Source organism: Thermobia domestica, chromosome 17, assembly GCF_964235325.1.
Source record: "Thermobia domestica chromosome 17, izTheDome1.hap1.1, whole genome shotgun sequence".
NCBI lineage: Eukaryota > Metazoa > Arthropoda > Insecta > Zygentoma > Lepismatidae > Thermobia > Thermobia domestica.
In genome coordinates this window covers 165,698,732-165,725,322 of record NC_137470.1, presented here as the reverse complement: position 1 = coordinate 165,725,322, position 26,591 = coordinate 165,698,732, and the positions used below count along the sequence as shown (strand labels likewise).

Here is a 26,591-nt window from a genome sequence, read left to right as displayed (position 1 = left end):
TTTGTAGAGACAGGCCAAACAAAAGAAGCTCCGCCTCAACTTGAAGATGATGATGGCGACGATAATATTTATTTCTGTTAGGTGGGTATTGCTTTACCTTTATGTTATTATAGGAATCAATTCGTTATTTAGCTTTATTTCAGCTTTATTAAGTTTTTTTTAAAGCCATTTCTATTCACTTCTGATTTTAGCCACTTTTCCTCGTTGGCTGTTGGCAACACTAAGAACAAAATCTACCTGGCAACTTTGGAAATGTGGATGCACCGCGAACAATTGAATCGTAATAATACTATAGATTCTCTTCTGCTGCACAATATAATTCTCTAACCAAACTTCGCCCCACACACAAAGGTAGGATATACATTTTATCCTGTATATGCACTTGGTTTTCCAGTACTTCCTTTATTTAAAGGCCTTCAGCCAGGAACGTAAGTGGGGAGGTTCCTTCCTTTCTCCCATATTGGGCATGCTTTGCCCCGAAATAGTTCATGCTTCATTAGGTAGTTTCATGTAGGTAATTGTCTAATGCTTTATCTTTTTATAAAGTAGAATAAGAATTGCTCTGTTAATAGGTCTCGTAATGTTACTGGATAATTTAACAATACACGCACCATGTGTGAATCGATAAGTAGAGCCGCTTTACAAGGTTTCAATCGAGTACTATGGTAAGATCGAGTTAAAGTTATGGAAGTTTGCAATCATTTTAGGTACTGATTAAGAATAGTCCGTCATAAATATGGTAATTTTACGGTTAAAATAAGTGAGCGAATATAAGAGAGAATTGTGTAGGACATTCAATTCTACGGGTTAAGTTTAGAGTTGCCTCTCCAGGTTTTTTTGTTTTATATAAAGATTAGAAAAATTTACAGGAGAAATGAGATAAGAAATAATGATTTTGGGTTCTTATGTGATGTTTAGGTGTGTAAGTTTGGGAGTAAAGTTATGTTTAATACGGGAAAAGATACATAGAAGTGGATACTATTTGCAACACGCGGAAGATTTCGGTGATTCAGCAGCATTGTAGTAGTATAGGATGGCAAATCGGTGTGTTGAATGTGATATTTCCGCATTGAGTTTTTCAGAATTATATAAGAATAATGATGAGAATCTATCAAATTTTTATAAGCACCACGGCTTACTGAATTTAAGTAATAATTAAAGCTTCTATGAGAACCGGTTCCAGTCATTGTTCTAGTCTAACTAAAGACTTATCAGGTAACCTAACCTATCCTAAACTAACCTAACGTAACATTATGTAATGTTTTAATTGCCTATTTGTAGATTTGAAACTGGAGAATTAACTCCAAACTTAAGCCAATTCTACTGTCAGATTAATTTTTCACAATGTAGGAAGCAGTATTTCATGTTTACAAATTTGAAACAATGACAAGGGCTGCACTAGGAGTAAGATAAATGTCTGTGTACAGTCCGCAGCAAAAAACCTGCAATATGAGCATGCAAGTTTATTGTGAAACTACGAAGACTTTTGCTCCAAAATAAGTGCGGAGGGGAGGACGTCGAGGTTTCTCCTGGCGTGATTCGTGCCAGTTACACATTATGTTGCAGGTGTTTTGATGCAACTATACCAAATATGACTACGTATATCGTGCCAATTTTCACCGGTGCATTATTTTTGTACGATGTAGGGAAAGTATATTTTACTTTTACAGGTATTGAGTTACAATTATGATAACTTACAATGGATCTAACATATGGGATTTTATGTAATGGGTTTCTTTCATCTTCTCATTTATGAGCTTACCCTCCATGGCTAAATTGCCGGAGAGGAAGCCCCCGGATAAGGCCCACGTGAACATATTTTCAATGTGTATTAGTATTTATCTCTTCTTTCGTATTACCGTAGAACGGGGTGATACCGATCATTCGGGGTGAAAGCGATCATGTACAACTTCCTGCATTGAGAGTGTGCTGTCATCTATCGTTTCAAGTCGAGTGTAAGAAAGATATCATGAGAAGAGGGATGATTAGATACGAGATCTGTGAGCAGAAGAAGTCAGAGCATGATGCATGCAGATTGTGTGTATAGTGCAAATTTTCTTAATGGCAAAAACGTAATTATTGCGGGACCCTGTTTCCGTTATATTGGTTTAACTACAGTACGTAGTTTATAGCTTTTGGTAGGACACTATATTGTAGCAAGGTAAAACCACTTGCTTCGTGTAACTTTGCAGAACAGTATCAAAACTGGTGTAGTGATGGTGGGTTGCTTTACAAATTTATGCCAAGTTTAGGGGTGAAACCGATCATGCCGAGAAAGTGTTTGAAACAAGTGCTCGTAAAGTAAATTTACACCCATGAATGAAGCTACTATCCTAGCAAACAACTTCTATACTAGCAAGACACTGTGAGTAACTTTAATGATAAAATAATTGCATATAGGTCTAATAAGATAGTACGTAGTCGGTTAGAGGGCATGTTAGTTCCACACATATTATTAATCTGGACGCAATTATTTGGACATGAGCCAGAATAGTACTACAGAAAATCTTAGGGGATCACTTAAACCAAGAAAAGTGGGTACAGATTTATTGTACGGATCCCCATATTTGTAAACTTTACAAGACAAATTTGTAATAATATTTTAATAGACCAATGTGCAAGTAATGGAAATGTGGTCTGTGAGATGCGTATGGGTAAAATTTTACTTCGACTAGAACAGTGACTGGAACCAGTACTTATAGGTTCAGTCAGTTGCTGGAACTGTTTGTACCTTTCGTGCGTTGTCTATTGTTAGGTGAGTTTGTGGTAGTTCTAATTTTTCCCACAAGGTGTCTGATTATCATATAGTCATATTGTAGTTTGTTATGATGTTAGTTCGTATCTGCTTGTAGTGAGTGTTTATTAAGTTTATGCGCTGGTTGTCAAATTTTTGGAAGCCTATACTTGATTTTTTGTTTCATGGTGAATGTAGAGTTAGTAAATCTCGATTTAATCTAGGTAGATTAAAAGGCCGTTTAATGAATGGATGCTAAGAGTTTGATTTCCTCGTTTATGAATAAGGTTGTATTAGATTCGGACATAAATTGTTATCGCTTTGCGACATTGTGTTGTTTAATTGAGTTAGAGCAACTTGTGATGGTTGTGTTCGAAGCCTGAAGCTATTTCCTACGTATAGTAACAAGTACACGTTTAGTAGTTTTTCTTATTTGTTATGACTGGAATTCTGCTTGCTTTTAAGAAATCTACATCCGTGTGTAAAGGAACATTTTTCAGTAATGTGAACTTCAGTATTGGGCAAGTTGTGGTGTTATCTTATTCTTTCGGGTGTGGTAGCAGTAAATTATGATTTTATTTATGAATGTTTTAAGTGGTGGCGACCTTAAGTACTTACACTGTGCGATTGGGTGACGTCTTGTAGGAAGGTCTGCTTAGAAACCCTAGTTAAAGAAACAAATGTTTTAATAGGTGGAGCAGGAAATGTGATTTGATACGGTTTATTTCATCCAGTTATTTGATTTTTTTTTTTTTTTTTTTTTTAATCGGGATTTCGGATGTAGTTTTGAAAATAAGCGTTCCACATTTTACTAATATTCTTTTTTTCTAATTCTAGTTCAGAATTAGTAATCGTACTTGTAGATTACGGATAGTTTGGAATATTTGTACTGGCTTTGGTTAGGTTAGGTCAGAGAGTGGTTTGAACTTCCGTTAAAGCATTTTAGGCATATGTGTTTTTGTCTTCTAATGCACATTTTCCGGAAGTTATGAATTGCCGTATTTTAAGAACTGACTCGTCTGAACCGGATTCCTGAGCAGTATAGAAAGCATTTGCCAAAGGTTTGGGGTGACTTCCTAGTAACAGGAGGAACCGGTTTCTTAGGCTGCTCTAAAGGAATTGAATCGTTCTTGAGGAATGATTCCTGAGCTGCTCCGGGAACCGGGTTACATATATCGATTCCAGTGAATGTTCTAGTCAAAGTAAAAACTCGCCTGCATGTCTACATGGAAATACGTTAATGAAAGTCCAACCTGTTAAGTACGTACTCGCCCATAAGGTTTCCGATAATCACAGGATACAAGTGAAGTATCTGAGTCCAGGGTGCTAACTTTTGACGTTTCCGAGAGTTAAAGGATCTGCATACTGTTATTGTGCTTTTTAGTGACCACCTACCATAAGTTGGTTAGTGTAGTTCTTTTCGTGTACTTACACTGAGGTCCTCCTAAAGTGAATCTGAACCGAGGAATGCAAACCCATACTCCAAAAATGATTATTTAAGATACAGAAATAGTCGACTTACTGAAAAAGAATTACATATGTATTGAATTTAGTGGATCCATACAATAAATCTATACCAATTTTTATTTCTTTTTGTTTTAATTTGTCGGACTGTTCATAATCTGTACTTCATTTTGTTAAAATTAATCGAGTGTAATTTCTCGTGTCAGCGTAAGAATAGCAACTGGAGCGGGCATTGTAATATTCACTCCCTAGCACATGTAATGTAGGCAATCATTACATTTATAGTTTATTCGGCACTGTACTATTCTTTGTAATTAAACTGATTTGTAACAGCATGAATATTTGATTTCTGATATTTACATTAAGAATAAAATGCAATTAATAGCAAGTTAGTTCATGTGTGCAGATTAAGAATAGAAGTCCTAAAAAAAATCAGGAAATTAAATCTTAGTTTTACATCCCACGTTTATGCTGTGTAGACTAACGGAGACAGTGATAGAGAATGGAGTAGGAGAACCTCGGGAAAACCCACGCACACAAGATTTGTCCACCACATTGCTCACTTGGTGCGAGGTGAAATCGAACCGAGCACCCCACGCACCAGGAGTCTATAACTAAACCACTCTAAGAAAAAGGAATTTATACTTTATGCGAAATCTACTTATTGTAGCTGAATGACCTTCTTCCTATTAAGTCCTTTCATTTATACTAACAATTCCACATGAAAAGAGCATTCTCCAGCATGCAATGAGAATATATGGGTCTGCGGCATAATGATAATAAATGTTTTTCTTGGTGTAGTTTGATCATGATAATGGTAATTTTTCGGTTAAAATAAGTGAGTGCATGTAAAAAGTACTATTAGATACTAATTTCCGGCGGCAGAGTATATTTGCATACTGTACTGCAGCTTTATATTGTAAAAGTTATGCTAGTGCAGGTAATAAGTAGAGCTAGGTTGAGTAAATCGGAGCCCGAGGTCGACCCATTACCCGTTTATTATAAAAATCGTCTAATAATAACAGTATTTACAGAAATACATAAACAAAATTCTCTATCGTGAGGTAGATATTAGGTAGCCCAAGGCTATGCGACCAGGGACTTTACAGAGTTCCGGGCAAGCTAGGTAGAGTGGCGTAGGAAACCTCAATGCTCCAGGCAACTGAGCTTGCGATCCCGACAGAGCTCCGTGCAAGCTAAGCCAGGTGGGAGGGAACCCAAGAGTCCCACAGCAGACTAGAGGCTTTGAGGTTGTGTTTCTTCTAGTGCTCCAGGCATGCAAGAGGAGGAGAGACCAATCGAAGACTGGTGACCCGTCGAATTCTCATCATCATATAGGCCAGCGTTTCCCAAACGGTGTGCCGCGAATGAACCGCTGGTGTGTTGCGAGGAAATCGAAACAAAATTATTAATTCTATAGCAACCAAATTGCAAGGCATAGGAAAAAATGTATATTTTTGTAGTTCACATTACTATGAATTTCTACCATGGAAAAACTTTTACATGTAATACATTGTTCTACATCTATTGCTGTGTAGCAGACAGTATTTTGGCTCGTACACATTTCCACGGTTAGCTGCTATGTTACGCTTCAATTGAGAGTCATACTAACACCGAGAAATGGAAGCACTTGTACGGTACGCGTCAAGTGAGCTTTCGTAGAACACTCATTCGCACGTGAATGACAGAACAATACTTTTCTCAACAGCTGTCTTTTGAGTTCGACGCATCCCAAGCTGTGTGATTGCAATAATATGCACCGGTTTTGGTTAAAACAGCAAAGTTAAAAGTACAATACATTTGTTTGTTCGTTCGTTATTTAGTGATCTTCGTTCTTAGTGAAAGGTTGGATACAGTTTTCGAAAAAGAAAGCGTATTTTTTAAAAATATGAGTCCTATATTTCATGGCGATTGTTTTCTATTTTAAAATTATAATAAAAAATAAGAATAATGAATTAGCATAGGGGAAAGCCAGTGATCGAGCTTTCATCTCTGTGAGAAGGAGATCAGTAATCACAGAAAAAAAATACCTTGCAAATAATAATATCTATGAGTGTGCCGCGAGAATTCAAGTTACACTCGTAGTGTGCCGCAAGTTGAAAAAGGTTGGAAAACGCTGATATAGGCGCTGTGGTGCTGCTCCTCCCATCTCACGATCCTGTCAAGTTATGGTGGTGACACTTGGTTTGTAATCTCCCCATTAAAAATAAGTGAACATACGTCCAAACGTTTTAAGAGAAGGGAGGTTTTCTATAACTTCTTTCTTTATATTGAGAGCGATGTTGCCTTTGTGATCGCATCACGGGGAAACAGTTGAACGATTTGAAATGAATTTCTGAACATACTTAATACTTACATTGAGGTGGTTTTTATCATATTAATTTGATTCAAGGGTGCATCGTAATGGGAATATAAGAATTTCTAAATTCCAGCCAAAAATCAAATATTTCATGAGCCCTTCAACTTACGAAGATGAAACAATATATGAACTCCTCCATAAAAAATGAGACACGTCTGTCCGCGTTTTGAACATTTCTGTTTTAAGCGAAAGAGGACATTTTTTTATGTTTCCTTTATTTACATTTAAATATACATTGATTGTTGTTTGTGATCACGTGTTGAACACTTTCAAATGAACTTTTGAACATGCGTAGTACACAAAGATGTACACCCTCGCAAGTGTGACCCTTTCGAGGGTATCCTCACCCTCAAATTCCCTCGCCCACAATTAGGTGATGGCGAGGGCAAGCTTCGACAGCGAGGGCGACGAGAAATTCCCGACAGGAGGGCGAGGGTCAACTTCCGCTATGATGGCGAGGGTGATTACTACTGAAATCATTACACAATTTATTCCAATAATAAATATGGTTTAAATGTTGTTAGATTATACCCTTCTTACACCTCTCGGGACTCAGAAGGATTCTGATAAATTCTAGATAAGGGAATATATTTTGTACGTAAAATTACAGAACAAGAGTGAGTCGTTGAGAATCGAGACAATAAAGAAGTTTCCGAGAATTGAGACGAGACGAAATGATAAACCTTATTTCTCGTCTCCTCTCGCCTCTTGGGAAACACTAGTTTCCAGCGTAAGATGTAAGGGAAACTCTACTCAATTATCTGAACATATTCATGGTAATATTAAGCGTGAAGTAGTCAATGATTTGTTCCATTTCAGGTGATTCGGAGTAAGTTATACGATGGTATGTTTAATTTTCTTTGTTTAGGACGTATGTTACGCAAATAATTCAGCAAATAGCCTGGAAAATTGAGGATCTGATCCTCGCGAGGGCTTCCTCACTCTCAAATAACCTCGCTCTCACTGATATGGGGGCGAGGAGAAGTTTCCAGTACGGAAGCGAGGGCGATGGAAAACTCATCGCGAGGGCCAACTTTCACTGTGAAGGCGAGGGTGATGGACAATTCCCTTCGCAAGGACAAGTTTCCAGCACGAGGGCGATGGACAATTCCCTTCGCGAGGGCGAAGGCCAACTGCCACTTTGAAGGCGAGGGTGAGTGAGGTCGGAGTAAAATTAACATCTATGATAGTATCTATATATATTAATGAAAGGAGGAAACAACCGATTCAAACTTATTTTTACACAACAAATCCTCTGTTAATGCGAATTTAATAACACGCAAGGTGGTCAAACATCGTGTGCTTGGATTTTCTCGGGTTTCTACTGTTTCCTCCAACTTTCTTCATTCCACCATTTCATTCATTTTTCATTATCACCGTCTTCCTTAGCCTTGCCGGCATAACCGTAAAACCGGTAAAACTTAAAGCTTTTATTTCAATAACTCACAAGAGTGAAAACTGAATGACTGGACCAGGACTCGAACCCAGGATCTCCGGCATACCGTGCCGATGCGTTAACCACTACACTACTCATTCCGCTTTCCAGAACAGCCACACACTCTCTCACTCCTAAAGTTGGTGCTCCCACATGGGTCGGGCCATGTGGTCTGAGTGGAGAACACGGATTTAAATTCATAATTTCATTTATCTTTCTCAAAGAAATTCACCATTCTCTTAGTTTTATCTGCAGAGGCATTATTTCCGTCAACACTATATTTCCATAACTTCAATTTTCCACTCCATCTTAGTGTGAACAATAAATAAATTTACTTGATGCTTGATGTTAATAATGTTTTAAAGAATTTAATTGATTCATTGATTTTAGTGAATAACCTTTTCAAGCACCGATGTCATATTAGAAAAGAGTCACTGGTCATACCGGAGGCAAAAATCCCTCACTGGAACACAAACCTGGGGCCGCGGTGGCTCAGTGGTGGAGCGTTCACCTCTGGTGCTTCGGGTCCTTGGTTCGATCCCAGCTCGCGCCAAATGAGCTGTATGGTGGCCAAATACCGCGTGCATCGGTTATCTCGGGGTTCTCCCGTTTCCTCCCACTTTCTTCATTCCATCCATTCATTCTCATCACCGTCACCTTTAAGCCTAGCCGGCATAACCCTGGGACATAAAATTTAGATCTCATTTATTTTCATTCTGAACTCAAATCCGGGATGACACGCTCAGAAAACAAATGAGTTTGTTATTTGGGCATGAGGAGTTCTGGAATTTTTGAGTTTTGCGTCGGTATGCAGTTGTCGGGTGCACAAACCATATAAGATCAACCCTCACAGTATATGCCGTACCTCACCACACTATCTCACCTTCAAGAGACTGGGCTACAGGGACCACGCTACCAATTCCTTGGCTTTCGTTGAGGTTAGATGCAAAGTATTACATTAATGCGTATCAAAATATCTTTGTTACTAGATATTTTGAATAGGATTCTATCATTCGAATAATGTATTTACTTCGGGCTGGCCCTGGGTTTTATCGATACTTAGCTCTCATTTATTGGATCAAAAGATCCAATATATTTCAATCAAAAACTTTTTTGTACTCTTTCTATGTGGAGAACTACATATAATATAGCCAAACCCAAACTATCACTTAACAGTATGATGTGTTTATTAAAAAACTGGATTTTGGTCCGTTCCAAACTTTTGTGGCCCCTAATCCAAAAACTAATTAATGGCCAAGATTGCAATCTTTTGATGCATTTTTTGGTTTCATAAAATTCTTGTTCTTATATTTGCTCATGCAAGAAGGAAAGGCTGTCCATATTGCTTTCTAGGATTATGTCAAATAGTAGGATTTTCTTGGAGAGGTGAGGGTAGAGGGCACGGTAAAAGTAATTGAAATACTGTAAACTATCCACCAAGTAAAAGACTGCTTAAAAATTGTAAAATTTACACATTACAGTGGATCAGGTTTTAATCAAGATAGATTCGAAAGAGAGGGATATTGAAAATCAGAAGTACTGTGTAAGTTTGCAGAAATAACTTGCTTTTTTTGTTGTTGAGTCACATCTCAAGAAGAATAGGCACCTCTCCAAACAGGATCATATACTCTTTGCCTTTATTAATCTTTTACTAGAATCCTAAGAGTTAGCATACCCGTTGCTATGAGTTCCCAATAGTCGCCACATCTTCGAAGACACGTTTATGAGATGAGTTGGGAGGATTGCGTTTTACAATATGCTGATTCGGTACTAGTTTAAAACCAGATGCTCAATCCTACCAATGCTAAATCGCTCAGCAGTTTTTCCAATAGTCACGTTGGTAGAAATGTTAGTTATTGGTCTGCATTTCCAGGCTTGGTCAGAGAGACCTTCGTAATGTTGAAAGTAACGGAAATCACCACTCTATTTAGGGGACTTAGTGGTAGAGCGCTTGCCTCTGATGCAGGAGATTTCTAGTTCGATCCCAGGCCGTATAAGTGTGTGGTGTACATCATTTGTATCTGTAGGTTTTGTCGGATTTTTCCGTTTCCTCCCACATCATCATTCAACGAATTCTTACACATTCAAACCATCTGTCTCCTTTAGCATAAACGTTGGATTAAACTAAAAATTTCTTTTCATTTTCGCCACTAGTTTGTCCCAAATGGAAAATTGAAAAAAAAGTAAATAAATAAATACAATGATCATCCGAGAGACAAAATACCTGTCCTTCCCGCCTCCCAGGTATATTTCATTCAGATTCTTCGTCCCTTTTTGCTGACCAAGTTGCTAGCATGCGTGCCTTTGTTTAGCGTCGCTTTCAGCACCACGGCTATTATGAGGCATGGACCTTCAGTTTAAGAAGAAACCCATATCACAGTAAAGCTTCACATATCAAGATTCTCCGACCGGGAATAGTAACCGAAACGACATGCATCAAAGGCGCGTGCAGAAGCCAATAGACTAAAGGGAAGCGCTAAGTGGAGATCTTTATTTCATAGTGAGAACAGTTATCGATTTAAAATGGCGTGTATTCAAATAAAAAAAAAAAAAGTTATAAACTCACTTTTATTAAGTTTAACGTCCCTTCGACTATGCTACGGGTTAAGAGGTAGACTGATGATAATGCACGAAATAGTGAAATGAAGTAAGTGGAAGGAAACGGGAGAACTCAAGTACACTTTGTTTGTCCATCATAAAGTCCACTTGGCGAACCAGGAACCTCACACACCAGACAGCTTTATTGTTAGCAGGAAATGTCAGAAAGGAATGCACATGCCGATGCAGCCTGTGGCTTGATTATAGATAGTCGGTAGGACTGTAGTAAAATGAAGCTAGTACTCGGCGACGAGAATGGGTATTGAGTTTTGGGCGACCGTTGACAGACTGCTCAGACAATGCAGTTTCAATTACTATGGAGCGTAGAACATCGTGTGTTCGCAGTCGAGCAGTTCTTTAGAAACACTGATTCTATGGTCACGTTTCAACCTCTTTTCCGTCGTAAGTTTAATGTCGAACGTCAAAGTACAGTCCCAGATCGAAACACTATGCTCCGATGGGTTGCAGCGTTCAGAAGTACTGGATCTGTGATGAAAAAGAAACCACCTGGTCTTCTCTCTTCAGTTCGAATTCAACTCCAGAAAGCATAGACAGTGAAAAGGGCAGTTCTTGCTACTCTGAAACGATCCTCTAGGCGACAGGCTGTATCGCTAGTTATGTCACGTCGTTCGCCTCATTGCATCTTACATGATTTCAAATTTCACCCGTAGAAAATAATGATTGTCCAGCAGCTAAGTGAAACTAATTTTGTGGTCTAATGGTCGCTTTTCTTACGGAAGGTGCAGATGTCGCAGTATTCATGAGTGATGAAGCTTCGTTTTCATCTGGATGATTATGTTAATGTACAGAACTGCTCTACGCTTCAACGCTCCATAGCACCTGAAAGTGCATTGTCTGAGCTGTCTGCCAACGGTCGCTCCAAATCAATATCCCTACTAGCAGTTTGAAAAACATGCGTTTCCTCTGCTCCACCCTGTATAAGAAAGAATGACTAATTAAAATAAGAAATAACAAGAGTATATGTTTATGATTGACATTATTAGTGAACTCATATATTCTGATTAGTGCTAAATACTATTTAGGATATTGACAGATAAGAAGAAAGAGCCATGACTTGCACCCTTTAGTTAAATGTAACACTTATATTGGGCTCTGTATCACTTCCATGACTTGTAATCTCGGTGAAATCGGCGACGTTCATTAGAGACGTTCGAATGGATGGGTCACGAAATTTTAGGTATTACAGGAACTCCCTCGTGGCTATGAAGTTAACGTATGTGTCTTCGGCCCGGGAGACTCGGATTCGATCCCCGGCGAAAACCCATGTTTGTTTCCACAATAAATTGCAGATTGATGTCTCATATACCTGAAACGAGCAACAAGCTTGAATTCTATTAATTAATTTTGCTATTACAGGAAGTAAGGGTTGTCTTATTGTAAAAATAAATCTTATATTTCTCATAAAAGTGTTAACATATTAACAGTTGTATAAATATTTTCTTTGTGTTTCAGTTGCCACGCAAGCGAAAGAACAAAAAGTTAAACACATGTCTCAGTCTCAAATTGAAGTCCGTCAGTGCTGCCAAGATCTGCAGCTCAATGTTAACAAGGTTTTAGATCAGTGGGATCATGATCTTAATCGCATGAAAGAACAGGTACGACAAAGTTTCTTTAAGTTTAAAACCGTTATTACACAATGCAAAAGAATTGGAACTATGATCAATCAAAATTCAGAAGCAAAATTACCAATGTCACGTAATCATCTTGTTTTGATTCAGAACTTCGGAGTCAAATTACTTGGGGTCTATGGGACCCCAGCTAAGGTTAACACAGATTGTGCATGAGTTTCCAGGAGGTAAAACCAGGGGCAATCGCCCTCACCCCCAGAAGGGTAAACTTTATTTTATATATATAAATATAAACCTATCCCAGAGTTTGGAGCTCTTAAAAGCAGCTCTAAGTAGCAGTATTACAACCCCCCCCCCCCCTCCCAGAAGTCCGTCCTGGATCCGCTCCTGACGAAAAACGTTATAAACTCGTGACTTTTCATTTCTCTTGAGTTGTTGATCACGAGCGCATAGCATGTTACCTCCACGGGAGCACATGCGGTATCTACATAAATTTTTGCTTTTAGAGCCCACGTATACTTTCTAAGATTAAGGTTTGTTTCGATTTTCGAGCCCTGTGGTGTTAATGGAGCCACATATTTGCAGGTATACATGCATATAGATATAAAAACTTGCTTCAGAAATGAGATATTGTATCTTGTATATATTAATGAACTCTTTGTGTATATGGCTTCCAACAAAAGCGTCTGTAGCGCTGATGACAAGTATTATGCCTGAAATCTTAAACAACTCTTACGTATAAATTTAATGGAAACCCCTGGAACACGTCGATGTCAGAATTGGCAAGGGTTAGGTGACGACCTCAGCATCGGGCTGCTGGCACGTCAGAGAAACTGTACTCTGTGAGGAGGAGTAGGATGGCAATGCGCAGTGAATTGAGCAAACGGTTATAGTTAAAAATGAGTGTCTTGTCTCATTTCCAAACAGTGCAAAATGTTGCTCGGTTATGTGGTGCGAGAGTGACGAAAGTGACAAGTATATTGGGTGCGTCGCAAGTAACAGTGTCAAATGTGATGATCTATAAAATTCACGGCAAAAGTATATCGGCGAAGAGTATCAGTGGTTGGAAGAAAAGTGTCGTGTGACTCTGGTGTAATTAAAGGAAGAGCTCAAGCAACATCTTCTACAGCCTCTATCCACAATCGCAATCTGCAGCAAGTTACGTGGTATGAATCCATACGGGATCGAGTTTGTGTGTTACGAACGCCCAAAGAAGCGTATGATCCGCAGTGTATCCGCGTAACCATGAAGCATGGCGGCGGTTTTGTGGACTAGTTATCCTGTTTTTCAATGGGTTCTGTTCTGACGTTTACCGGTCGCATTTCTTCCGGTGATTATATCGCCATTTTATGGGAGAATGCATGCTATGATCCAGATGAGGTTTCCGGGCAATGACGCAATAATTCAGCATAATATGCTCATTCACATAGCTGGAATTCTTATGGCATGGATTGAGGAAGATCAGGGTGAAGTTTAACTCCCCCAGGCCCGCCTAATCCCTGGCCCTGAACATAATTGAATATTTGTGGTCCGTTTTGGATATCTGCAGGAATCCGGCGCAATTTCCGCCTTCATCCTCCCACACGAAACTGAGCGATCCACTGCACACGGAATTGTTTAGCAATTCACTTGCTACCATTCACGGCCTCGATGACTCTATTCCATGTCGCATCTGAGCTGATCTGAGTGCGAAAGGTGGTTCTAAACGAGATATTAATCTAATAAATTCCACTTTCTCTTAGGTGTTTCCATTAAATTGAAAAGTATTTGTATTTAATTACTCGACAGCTAAACTTACGAAATGTAATGTAGAGGTGAACCACTTGAACATAAAATTCTTCAAGTACATATCAAATGTCTTTAGATGGAAAACTGACTCACGAAACTTTTAAATTTATTTATTTATTATTGAATTGACGGATTTTTAAGATAAGCTGGGATTAACCTGGATCGATTGTTTGTCAAGAAACTAAGCACGAGGGTTTACCTTATAAGCAAACTCAAAATGATCCTAATTTTGGAGGCACTGAAAACTATATACTTTTGCCTTGATCATTATTGATGTCGAACAAACTTATTTTCTAGGATAATGTCTGCCGTGCGAAAAGTGATTAAAAATGCAGAACAATTAGAATTAGGAATTATATTTCCGGGTTTGCAACAATAACGTTTATACAGGGTGTTTCAAAACAACATCGACAATGTTTGGGAGTTGATTTCTGACACCAAGATAAGATAAGAAAAAAAAAGTATAGACCAACGTGGTGCACAAATGCTTTCTTTCGGAGTTACTGGTTGTCGAAAGCTTGTAAAAATGAACTTTAAAGGTCCATAACTTGAAAATTATATGGGATCTACCGTAGTCGGGTCAAGGCTTCACTAAGGAACTAATATGTGCGCTATCCAAAAATACATGTTTTAGAATCCTAAGGTACTCACGCAACAATTTTTATAGAGGCGGTTTGGCTGCAGGCGTATAGTTTGAAGTACGCACAAACTACCTCTATAAAGATTGTTGCGTGATTACCTTAGGATTCTGAAACATGGATATGGAATAGACGTCACGTTCCTAAATGACGTCTTGACCTGATTACGGTAGGTCCCATAGTTTTGAAGTTATGGACCTTTAAAGTTCATTTTTTTTTTCATGTTTTCAGCAGCCTGTAACTCCGAAAGGAAGCATTTGTGCACCCTGGTGGCTCTATACTTTTTTTTATCTTATCTTGGCGTCAGGAATCACCTCCCAGACATTGTCGGTATTGTTCTGAAACACCCTGTATAATGTGGGTGTAATCCGGCTTTAAGGCAAAAGTGCTTTAAAATGTAACATCAATTAGAAGAAAAAGTAAAAGACAATTAGTTTAAAATTGAATAGATTAATATCGATTTGTTGGTTAATAATTTCAAGTTTGTTTGTCGATTTTGTCGTTATGACAACAAAAACACGGTAGCTAAGGATTTATTTATGTAGAAAAAAGTTATAAGTAATTAGAATGACATAGTAGAAGGAAGCAACTAAGTTTGCTGTCGTTATAATACTAATACTAATCTAATATAAATAAAAAGTCTCTGTGTCTATGTGCGGCCTGGTTACCAGTCTAGTGGACGGAGAGTTGCCAAATTTTGGTCACGGGTACTTGGTTTAGGCTCCAAACTAAGACGAAGCTTTTTTAAATTCGAACCAGGAGACCTCAGGGAAGGCGTTTACCGGGACATGTAAAACTAGTAGAAAATGACCGATATTAGTGTCGAATTAATAGTTTCTGCAGTCACTGAGATCGATGGTGAAACTCCTCTCGCATTAACTTCCACATTCGCTCCATTTGGCTGCGGGCCGGGGGTCACCGGGGGGAAGAACACCAAGACATGTAAAAATAATCCAAAATGACCAATATTAGTGTCAAATCCATAGTTTTTGCGATCGCTGAGATGAATGATGGTACTCCACAGGCGTTGACTTTCAAATACAGCCCCCATCGACTGGGGGCCAGATGCCGTCTTTTTTTTTTAATTCGAACCAGGGGGTCTCAGGGAACGTTTACCGGAATATGTAAAAGTAGTAGAAAATGGCCGATATATTTTTTTTTCTTTCGTTGTTCAGTTTGTTTACATAGATAATTTTATCTGACCAATGCGAAGAATGGGTATTCCAGCTAGTATACATAATATATTGGAGATTTAAGTTGCATCATCTAATGTATTATCATTTATGTACTCAATGGTAAACATTAATGATACCGTAACTGAAGATAATCGAACTGTGTGGCCTAATATATGTGTCATTATAGGTTTACATCATCCAATGAGCAATGAGCACGTCCCTTGGCGATCACACTATCCCGAGGAAACGGATGGAAGAAAGGATTGGGATATTTGTTAGGTACTATCCCGGCGTTTGCGTGATGTGAATGAGGAAAACTCGGGGAAAAACTCGACATAGGATGGCTGATCTGAAAAAGCTTTTATACCTTTCAGACAGTGTGTCCCCACCGGGAATTGAATACAGGAACGCTCACAATAAAGGCGAAAGCGTTAGCGACTATGCTTCGCAGGGCCACTCCAATGCAAAAGATAATGCTAGGAATAATGCCAACAGTTTCTTTCGAAATCTAGCAGACCATTTTATCACGCAGAAGTGCCCATTCTTCTCATGGAAAGGGTAAGGTGCAATAAATATAAAAAAAAGGAATTTTGAATACTGTATATTTTTTTCCTTCTCAGACGCGGAATTTTTGAAACTCCCTCTGAAACCTTCCCTTACCGAATTTCAAACCTCTAACTTGAGCGAATACCCACATTAGGCACTTGGATAAAGAAAGTGAACTTTAAATTATACAAAATAGCCCGCTCTCTCGGGTGGGAGCAGCATTTTCGAAGACTCTAAGATATATATCCCGTTACTTTGGTTTGTGGGTCTATATACTGAATTTTACACCTCCAACTTAAATCCTCACATTCAGCACTTTCTGGATAAAGGGAAGGGAAATGTGGATATTATTGAAATAATCTCGCTTTCACGCACTCAGGAGCGAAGTTTTTTGAAAACACTGAAACACGTTTTTCCTTATTTAATTAAGTCTTTATACTAATTTCACATCTCTAACATAAGCGAATCCTAATATTCGGTTTTTTCTGAATAAAAGGGAAATTTGAGTATTATAGAAATTACTCCCCTTAGGAACAGAATTTTTGAAACTGCGGAAAGCATATTTTCATACCTTTAATGTAGTGTTTATATGCAGTATTTCATTTCTAACTTCAAGAATTCGTAATAATCAATTTTTGGCAGAAAATGTACCTCCCTCAGGATACACGTTTCAAAAAATAATTTATTATCTCTTGCTTAACGAGTATTATTTTTAAAATCTCGCATTTCTAGCTATTGTAGTATGTCGTGTGCGATGATAAGTGAGTCAATTTTGCTCATTTATGTAATAATAATATAGATTACACATATTCTTGAAACAATGACATTCATACGAATGAATAAGCTCGGGGAAAAACCCTAGTCCACATAAGCGGGCAATTCGAACTTAAAACCAACACAACACCAGAATCACTATTCACATAGAAAATTTTGGATTAGCAAAAACTTAAAACTCGCTACATCTCATAAGAAAAAAAAAAAAAATACAGGGTGTTTGAAAACAATACTGACAACGTTTGCGAGGTGATTTCTGACACCAAGATAAAAAGTATACATCAACCTGGGTGTAGAAATGCTTTCTTGTGGAGTTATAGACTGCCGAAAACATGAAAAAATTAAGTTTAAAGGTCTATACCTCCATTACTATGAGACCTTCCGTATCCGGATCAATACTTCACATAGGAACTAATATGTGTCCTATCCAAAAACACTTGTTCGAGAATCCTGTGCTACTCACGCAATAATTTTTATGGAAGGAGTTTAGCTACGGGCATCTAAATTGATGTACTCACCAACTACAGTACTTCTATAAAACTTGTTGCGAAAGTACCGCAAGATTCTGAAACATGGATATTTGGATAGTGCACATACTAGTTCCTAAGTGAAGTCGTGACCCGACTACGGTACATCCCATAGTAAAGGAGCTATGGACCTATAAAGTTCATTTTTTCATGTTTTCGGCAGCCTATAACGCCGAAAGGAAGCATTTGTGCACCCAGGTTGTTCTATATTTTTTGTCTTGGTGTCAGGAATCACGTCCCAAACGTTGTCAGTATTGTTTAGAAACACCTTGTATAATAACTTTCAAATTCTGTCAAACAGATGCCAAATTTGCAGTTTAAGAAACAACTTAAGTTGTTGTTACATAATTGCCTGTTCTATAACAGAACAGATCGTTCTGTGTAAGACCAAAATGAGAATTAATGCTTAAAGATTACAAAGCAGTATTTTAGTATTATTGTTGTATTTTCATTTAAATGTGTAGGATTTGTAAAGTGTTGTGTTTAAACATTTTATACATATTGTGACCAAGTAATGAACTCATGAAGAGAACTTTTTTTTTCTTTCTTTTCTTAGAATGAAAAGGTACAAAGAGCAATGCAGCACCAGTTGAAAGTGGTTAAGGAATACCGTCTTATTCAAGGACAAAGATTAGCGTCGCTTCAAACGACACACGAGTCCGTCTTTAAGGTAAATATTGTTTACTTTCATTTGAAATTATGTATCATACAGGCGTTTTACAATTTGATAGCTCCATAATATTTGCAAAATATATTTAGTATACTATTAATTTCGTAATACTTCTTTCTCTCTCTCTCTTTTCCCACTTGTCTGGAGTCGACGTTTCTTCTCCACAAATCATTGTTCCGGAATCTTCCCTATTAAACTTTTTTCCCTAAGGTCCTTTTTAACCAGATGAGAGTGATTCAGCATGCTCCGCCCCTGATATAGAAGGAACCCCCGTAGGAAAACCAAACCACACTTATTTTTCAATACAGTCCCCTACAACATGAACACACTTTTCAAGTCGGCTTTCCAGTGCTTCAATTTCAGCGAAAAGAAATTCTTTTGATTGGTCCTACAACCATTCATTCACAACATCCATAACCTCTGAATCACTGGCAAAATGTTTTCCACGAAAATTAGGTGGAAGTCACTTATGGCCAGGTCTGGAGAAAAAGGGGCATGAGGGACAATTTCGAACCCTCCTGCATGAATTGCAGCCACCGAAACTTGGAAAGTGTGGACAGGAGCATTGTCTCAATGGAACGACACAACACATCACCATGCTCGTCTTTACAGGTCTGCCGACCACATTTAAATTCACGGTACCATCTCTTCACTAGGTCATATGTAGGGCTAGAGTCTCCCACCATATCTGCATAGATGTCCTTCGATGTTAGATTTTTCGAGTAAATATTTTATCACTGCTCGGACCTGTGATTTTTCCATTTCTTCAAATGTGGCTACAATTCTTACTGATCATCAGCCTGTAACAAACAAAGAAACGTGGTCAGTTTCATTTTTATGTTTTGTTCGATATCTCCTACTCTCTCTCTCTCTCTCTCTCTCTCTCTCTCTCTCTCTCTCTCTCTCTCTCTCTCTCTCTCTCTCTCTCTCTCTCTCTCTCTCTCTCTCTCTCTCTCTCTCTCTCCTAAGTTGCACCGTCAAAGTGAAATGATAAAAACCATCCCAGGCCCGAACCTCACCTATGTTGGAAATTTAATAGAGATCGGTCGAGTGGTTCAAGTGTTGCGAAGTCACATAGTCAGTTTCATTTTTATATATATAGACTAGCCTTTGGCTAGCTGGGAGCTAGTTCCCCGTATTAGCTTTGCCTATGGCCTCGTACATCTTAATCCCATAATTCTACCGAATTTCAAGTTTCTTTTCCTATTTCTATCTAAAAGATAAGATTTTATATCTCAAGAAAACGCCCATTTAAATGACAAGGCGGTTTCTTCATCCTCCTTTAGACCCTTAAAATCTTAAAAAAAAAAGTTTTGACAATTTTCGTGTGGGTTAGTCCCACAAGGATACAATCATGCCAAATTTCATCATTCTAGCCCTACAGAAAGTGCATAAACATTTTGGGGTGTAGTAGATGTTCCAATAACATGGGAAAAGTTTTTTAGTTCCACATAAAAACACAATATAGTTGCAAATTTTTATTTTTGGTTATTTACTTACGTAACAGTAACGAAAACGTAGAGGCATACCGAACTTTAAGTATTTATTCCAATTCCAAGTACCTAAAACATGAGATTATAGGTTAAAAAAAGGCTCATTTAAATAACACGTGGAAATTCTTCATCCCTCCTTTAGATACCCTAAAACTTAAAAATATTCACATTTGGCAATTTTCCTGTGGATTAGTCCCGGAAAACTACAATCATGCCAAATTCAGCTTTCCACGTCAACTTAAAGTACCCGTTATTTTATGTCAGTTCATGTAGTTCTATATATAGTTAGGATTTCATAGGTAAGTTTGCAGGGTGTATGCGGTACAACTTCAACTTACATATTATCATGAAGGCAAGAATATATTTTTTATATATACTTTTATTAAAATATTTTGGTAATCTCAAGACTGGCAGAAGTTATAATAGGAGGGACGACTACAAACGTTTATGACAACTTTTCGATTCGCTGAATTTCAGACATTCGTGTACTGTTTTTTTACGACGTAAAGTGTGCGACTGTACCGCAAATCATATCCTGGTGTCAGGCTTATCTTGCCGTTATGTTATCCAATTTTCAATTCATAACTTCACTTACCAGACATTTTTGCTTGTGAAGTAGGTGAAAATGTGTGGTTAGTCAGAAAGCGGACTAGGTAGCATGGTAGTTAGCGCAATACAGTTATTAGAAGACCAGTGTTCGATTCTCAGTCTAGATATGTGTTTTGCTTTTAAATTACATATAAAAGCATATAATTTGTGCCTGTCAAATATATTGTGAGAAAACATCAGCTTTTTCCTATGTGTATCATATAATGCATATACATCTTAGAGATTGTTTATACCGTTAAATATTGCTTTCGAACTGTACACGATATATTTGAAAGGAGAACTCACCATTTTATGCAAAGGGTAAATCAATAATCAGAATATTTCAGTCGGTCTTCATTGGGTTGTAGATTTGAGTTTGCGGGAACTTAGTCTTCTAGGGCCTCCTGTAAACATAGAACTATAGAAGAAATCATGCTCTTGAAAAAGCAATAAATAATTGCGTGATTAAGAATACAGAATATTGGGTTCGTGCGATTGAAACGATCATTTTGCGTCTAGTGGAAAACTACCCTCTGTAACGCAACCAATTGATAGTCCGAGGTTACACACAACGTCGTCACAAACTCCTTACATTCTCAGAAAACAGGCAGAGGTCCTCAGTCAGGATGCAGGGCCATGTGAAAGTACACCACGGAAAACACAATTGCGAATGCATGCTGTACATGTTTAAACTGGAACATTCTGCATATTAGCTGCAAAAAAAAAAAAAAAAAAAAAAAAAAAAATCAACAGTGCATTTGGGCCAGGAATGGTGAATGAAACGCCGTTAGTTTGTGATATTTTGTGCTGGTAAAAAAAAACATTAAAAGAGTCCCACGGTCACTGGCCAACAGCAGGCGGAGAATTGCAGATAAGTTACATATGTGCAGATAACTTACCACTATGATTCGGTGGCTCCACGTAATCAATAAGGTGAAAACGTTGGATTCATGGGTGCCACATGAGGAACACCTGTTAATAAGGATCGTTGTCTTCAGGTGTGCAGTTCTCTGAGTGCACGGAATAACCGAGGTTTCCTGAACCGAGTTGTTAGTTTTGCTGACAAAGGGATCTACCATGACAATCGGAAACGTTGAATCGTGCAATCACCCCCTCACCCAGTGATTTTGCTGGTATGGTATGGTGGGAGTGCTGCTGGTATTGTGGGAGACGAAACCATTACTGAACTCCATGAAATGCAACGCAAACTTGTTCACAAGTATCCAGCAATAAATCAACAGACATGATGTCCTCATATTGCACAACAATGCACGGCCTCATGTCGTTTAAAGCATGGTGCAGACCTCACCATGACAATGAAACCTTTCCTTGTCTATTGTATTCTGACGTCTCTCCGACCGACAACCTCTTTTTGGTGACTCGATCACATTTTGCCCAGGAAGAACTTCCCGGACGTCTTGAAACGAACACGCCACTCGGACTTCAATCACAGCATCCTAATAAAATGTTATTTCTTATAGATATCATTTCCCCCATTCAAAACAAACTTTCGAGTCCAAGATGCTGGTATTGTATCAGAATATTTAGTAGACTTTTAAGACCCTGAAGTAAGGATCAAGTATAAATCATTGTGAAGCCTACACATAATAAATAATCTACACCATATCTTGGGCTCGGTATTGTTTCGAATGGAGGAGAGGCATTTATGAGAATAAATAGTATTCTGATCCAAATGGTGTTGGAGGGTTATTATTTTTAGGACTATAATTTATTATTATATTTATAGCTTTCCCGTTTAGGTTACAAGTTCTCGCGAACTCAATTCTACCGGTAAAAACTGCATTAGAGGTTACTGTCTGCGGAGCGGTGTGTATGTTTTTCTAATATTGAGTTGATTCATTACTTAGTGACGCTTGAAATCAATGGAAACATTTCTTATTTGAGGGTTGAACTAATCAGACAATGGGTTACTGATGTATTTCCCCGCATTGCTCACAATCTGTTCTCAACTAGCAGGCAGTTATTGGACTCTTACGGAAAAAAGGGGGGTATTGGAGTGACGTCATCAACGAAGTTTTGTAGATACTTATAGTTTTCAAAGGATATGCCACGGAGTGCATTTGATAGGAACCAGAAAAATGGCAATATGTAGGAGTTACATCTAGGGCATACGCCAGATGAGAAAGAACCTCTCATCTGGCGTATGCCCTAGATGTTGAATGGCAGCGTTTGTCATGTGTGCTTTACGAAGTCTGTCGATGATGATTCCATGCCGTTTATTCGGCCCTCTTTCTTGAAGTGCCGGATGAACACCTTGGAGTTCATCACAGTATACATCAGCAGTGATGATACGATAGGAGTCCACTGTGTCCCACTATGCCCCACCCGACACATTGTGTTCTTGGGATGCAGATCCTTTTTGGAATGTAGTGTGCCTTCAAATTCGCGTACAGACACGTTTTCTCATTTCCGGAAACAAGACGTGAGAGAAAGGGCTAATGTTGGCAACCGGATTCAAGATGGCGGATAAGTAAAGAACCGTATATGCCAACACGCTGGGTCTTGTTGTTTGAGCTGAGTGAATAAGCACCCACAAACAACTTTTGAACCTTTCCTATACATTGAAGGAGACGCATGACAGTTGCCTGTCTACTGTCCTTCTCTGTGACCATTTACGAGGTGCTCTGATGTGGATGAAATCGCCCAAATAGTTCTCATCAGAGTGGGGTGCAAGACCAGAACGTGGGACATCGCTCAGGTCAAAATTCCACTTTGGAACCTGTGAAACTATTTTTCAGGTCTCCCTTTCAGCAAAAGCGTACTTTTCATACACTGCATAGATTTGTCTGGATGCCTCTACGGCACTTAAACCTTTGAACTCGTACAGGAGAACATATTGGAGATGACCCTTCTTTTCAACCTAACACTCCGTACTTCAATCCTGAAAAATAAAAATCGATTAGCTCCAGCATAACCACAAATAGTGTTACACATTAGAGATGATATATCCCACTGCATTGCCATCATTACTAACGTCCGGCAAGAAATGCTTGAAAATAAACTGCACGAATTACTGAATTAACATAGTAGATGTAAAATGTGTTCTGACAAGGGACGTATGCGAACCATGACAGCTAGATATTTATGAAAATTGGTACCTTGACTAATTGTGGATTGCTAATAATCGTAGTGATAGTCACTCGATGCGGAAATGCCTTGTTTGCCTGTTACGTATAATACGTATACCACGCAGTGACCGGGTGAGGTTGCGCCGAGTTATAACCTAAAAATCCTGATAAAAGCAGAAAATGAAAAATGTTTGCAAGTAACGTGATACCTATGGGAGAGGGACACGTTATCAAGAACACAATATTGTTACACAAGCAGTGTTGCCACCCCAACACAAACTTAGTTTTTTTCAAATAGAACGTATACCATTTTATGACATTAAAACAGTTGGCATAAAACGTGAAAGAAAATAAGCAAACGATGGGTTATCAGTATTGTCAAATAAGGGAAATACGAGGCTCTAGTTGAAAAATTATGGAGCCCGTACAGAGAAACAAACAAATGTACAACAAAAAGGGACTGCAGAAGAAACAAATGTACAGTAGAGAGTAAATAACAGCATGCACAACATCCAGTGACTAACGGGCTTGAAGCTTCATATCGAGTATGCGGCTACGGTGAAAATATACGTATTTTTCCATACTATCTGTGGTTTTTCTCTTGTGTGTATTGGTGTATTATGTTAAAATATTGTGTGCCTGTGTATTACTGTTAACCTGAAAGCAATGTGTTCTGTCTTCATCGTTGTCTCACATGTTAACGTTTCCTATACTTTTGACTGACACCTATCACAGGTCATTAATCTTTGCGAATCGATTCTGACGTACTTTCTTGTCATAGGTTTATTATCTTTAGTGCCACAGCTTTTTTGTAATATTTTCAGGCGCTGTGCCATTTGGAAAACATACGTGATTTCATGCAGTGTTGCAACTCCAAGACAGTTCGTTTTATAGTTCTTGGGAACGGCTCGAGATATCGATTCCTCACAAAGGCCATTGGAATTGCTACGTTATAGGAAGACTTTCTGTTCACTTTTCCTCATTTCCACATAAAAGTTCTTTCTAGGGTTATTCTAAGCCGATTAGTCACTGGATGCTGTGCATTCTGTGGTTTACTCCCTACTGTACATGTGTTCCTTCTGCAGTCTTGTTGTTTGCGTTTGTTCATTTTTCTGTACGGACCCTATAATTTCTCAACTGTAGAGCCTCGTATCTCCCTTATTTGAGAACACTGATAACCGATCATTTGCTTATTTCCTTTCACGGTTTATGCCAATTGTTTTAATGTCATAAAATGTATACGTCCTATTTGAAATATATATATATATATATATATATATATATATATATATATATATATATATATATATATATATATATATATATAAGTTTGTGTTGGGGTGGTAACACTTCTTGTGTGACACTACTGCCGTGTTCCTGATCACGTGTCCTCCTCCCATAGGTATCAAGTTACCTGGAGACATTTTTCATTTTCTGCGTTTTTCTGGCATTTTTGGTTTATAAATCGTCACAGTTTCACTCGCTCACCGCGTGGTATTTTTATTATACGTAGCTGGTAAACAAGCCATTTCCGCACCGAGTGACTATCACCGCGATGATTAGCTATCCACAATTAGTCAAGGTACCAATTTTCATAAATATATAGCTGTCATGATTCGCATACGTCCCTTGTGAGTGCAAAATATAAATTATACTATTCAAGATTATATTATTTTCAGAACTCGAAAGAAGTGGAGTCGAAGTCAAAAGTACAGCAAGGACCGGTGCAGACTGAGTTGAAGAAGGAATTGGCATTGTTGCAGAAGAGAATACTGATGGAAACTCAGCAACAAGAAATGGAAAGGCTAAGGAATTCAGTACGCTCTATGTTCTTTCCTAGTTAATTTGAAACGAACTTATTAGGCACTGCCCTGGTAGTTTAATTCAAGCCGTAGTTCCGCTCTTACTCCCGAATTCTTTCAGTTTTGGAGTAAATATTTGTTGAGTTCCCAATTGTCTTGACTGAATATATATGTATGTAAGGTGTATCAAATGTCTGTTCTCATGGAAAATAATGAAATATTGCAGATTTAGAAGCACATAGTTGAATAAGTAGAATATAGCTACTTCTGTTGCAAAAACACTTCGGACGTCATAACGAAAACACTATAAATACAGAAAATTCGTGTGAAAAGCTATTATTAACACTAGAAGCACGGAAATTTTGAACCCCCTAGAAGCACGAAGCAGTCAAATTGACTGCTTTCCATTTCTGGCTAAAAAGGAAACTAATGGTGTCACAGGATGACTGTATTTTGTGACTTTCTTACTGAGACATATCTACAAGTAACCCTATCAAGCAAATTATTTATTTTATAATGTTTATTTATAAACATTACGCACATCAAATATGTAATATCAAAATATTTATGAATACAATAAGTTTAGTATCATAGATTTTAAAATAATAAAAATAACCAAAGATTACTGTCAACTCTTAGATAATAAACGTTTATTGTAAAATAACATTTTCTATGGTACCTTTCGAAAATATCTCCTTATGAGGAGGAATTACAGTGTCACTTTCACTTGGAGCAGATAATTCGCTTTCGAATCTCTGCAGTACACTACCCACGTACGTACTTTCGACATTTGAAACATATGTCTGCTGTTTTTTTTGTTTTTCACAATCGTACTTGACATTGTATTCGCTTGCGCGTGGAAGGAACTTCCCTATATTCAGATACACTTTCACTGTCATTAGTGCCATTGAGCATCATCTCTTTGGCCAAACGTTGGGGATATTGTAGCCAACTGATTTTCTTTCCAGTAGCTTCTTCGTATCCTATCCAGGAAGTCAAGAAAGTAAAATCAACCAAGTTGAAAAGAACGTTCATTGGCCACAGTCTACACGCACATCGCACTGTGTATTTCTTTACCATTTGATCCACGATGTCCACATCAAACTTCATTTGACTGTAATATGTTATAGTTTTGGGTCATTTTCTTTGGTGTTGCGGAAATGGATACTTACTTATGCATGGAACTCAAGACTCAAACACTTTTGATCCGCTTACATTTGTAGACAGTTAATATATTACCACTCTGGTCATGGTAAACATCACAGTGATACAGGTCTTTGTTTTTTGAGGTTGCAAAACCTTTAGGAAGCTCTATTCGGTTA

The 26,591-nt window shown here is 38.1% G+C and overlaps 1 protein-coding gene across 2 annotated transcripts; it reads left to right on the top strand.

Annotated features, from left to right (window-relative positions):
• Window positions 1-328: 328 nt before the first annotated feature.
• Window positions 329-25,989, top strand: LOC145674471 (synaptonemal complex protein 3-like). Of its 2 annotated transcripts, none has more exons than XM_081744584.1 (4): window positions 329-428; window positions 12,064-12,206; window positions 18,184-18,297; window positions 25,147-25,989. In XM_081744584.1, the coding sequence occupies exons 1-4, from the start codon at window positions 377-379 to the stop codon at window positions 25,309-25,311; spliced, it is 474 nt and encodes a 157-aa protein (XP_081600710.1). In that variant the 5' UTR covers window positions 329-376; the 3' UTR covers window positions 25,312-25,989. The 2 variants fall into 2 exon arrangements, with proteins under 2 accessions (XP_081600710.1, XP_081600709.1); XM_081744583.1 differs by lacking the exon at window positions 329-428 and adding an exon at window positions 7,551-7,710.
• Window positions 25,990-26,591: the final 602 nt, after the last annotated feature.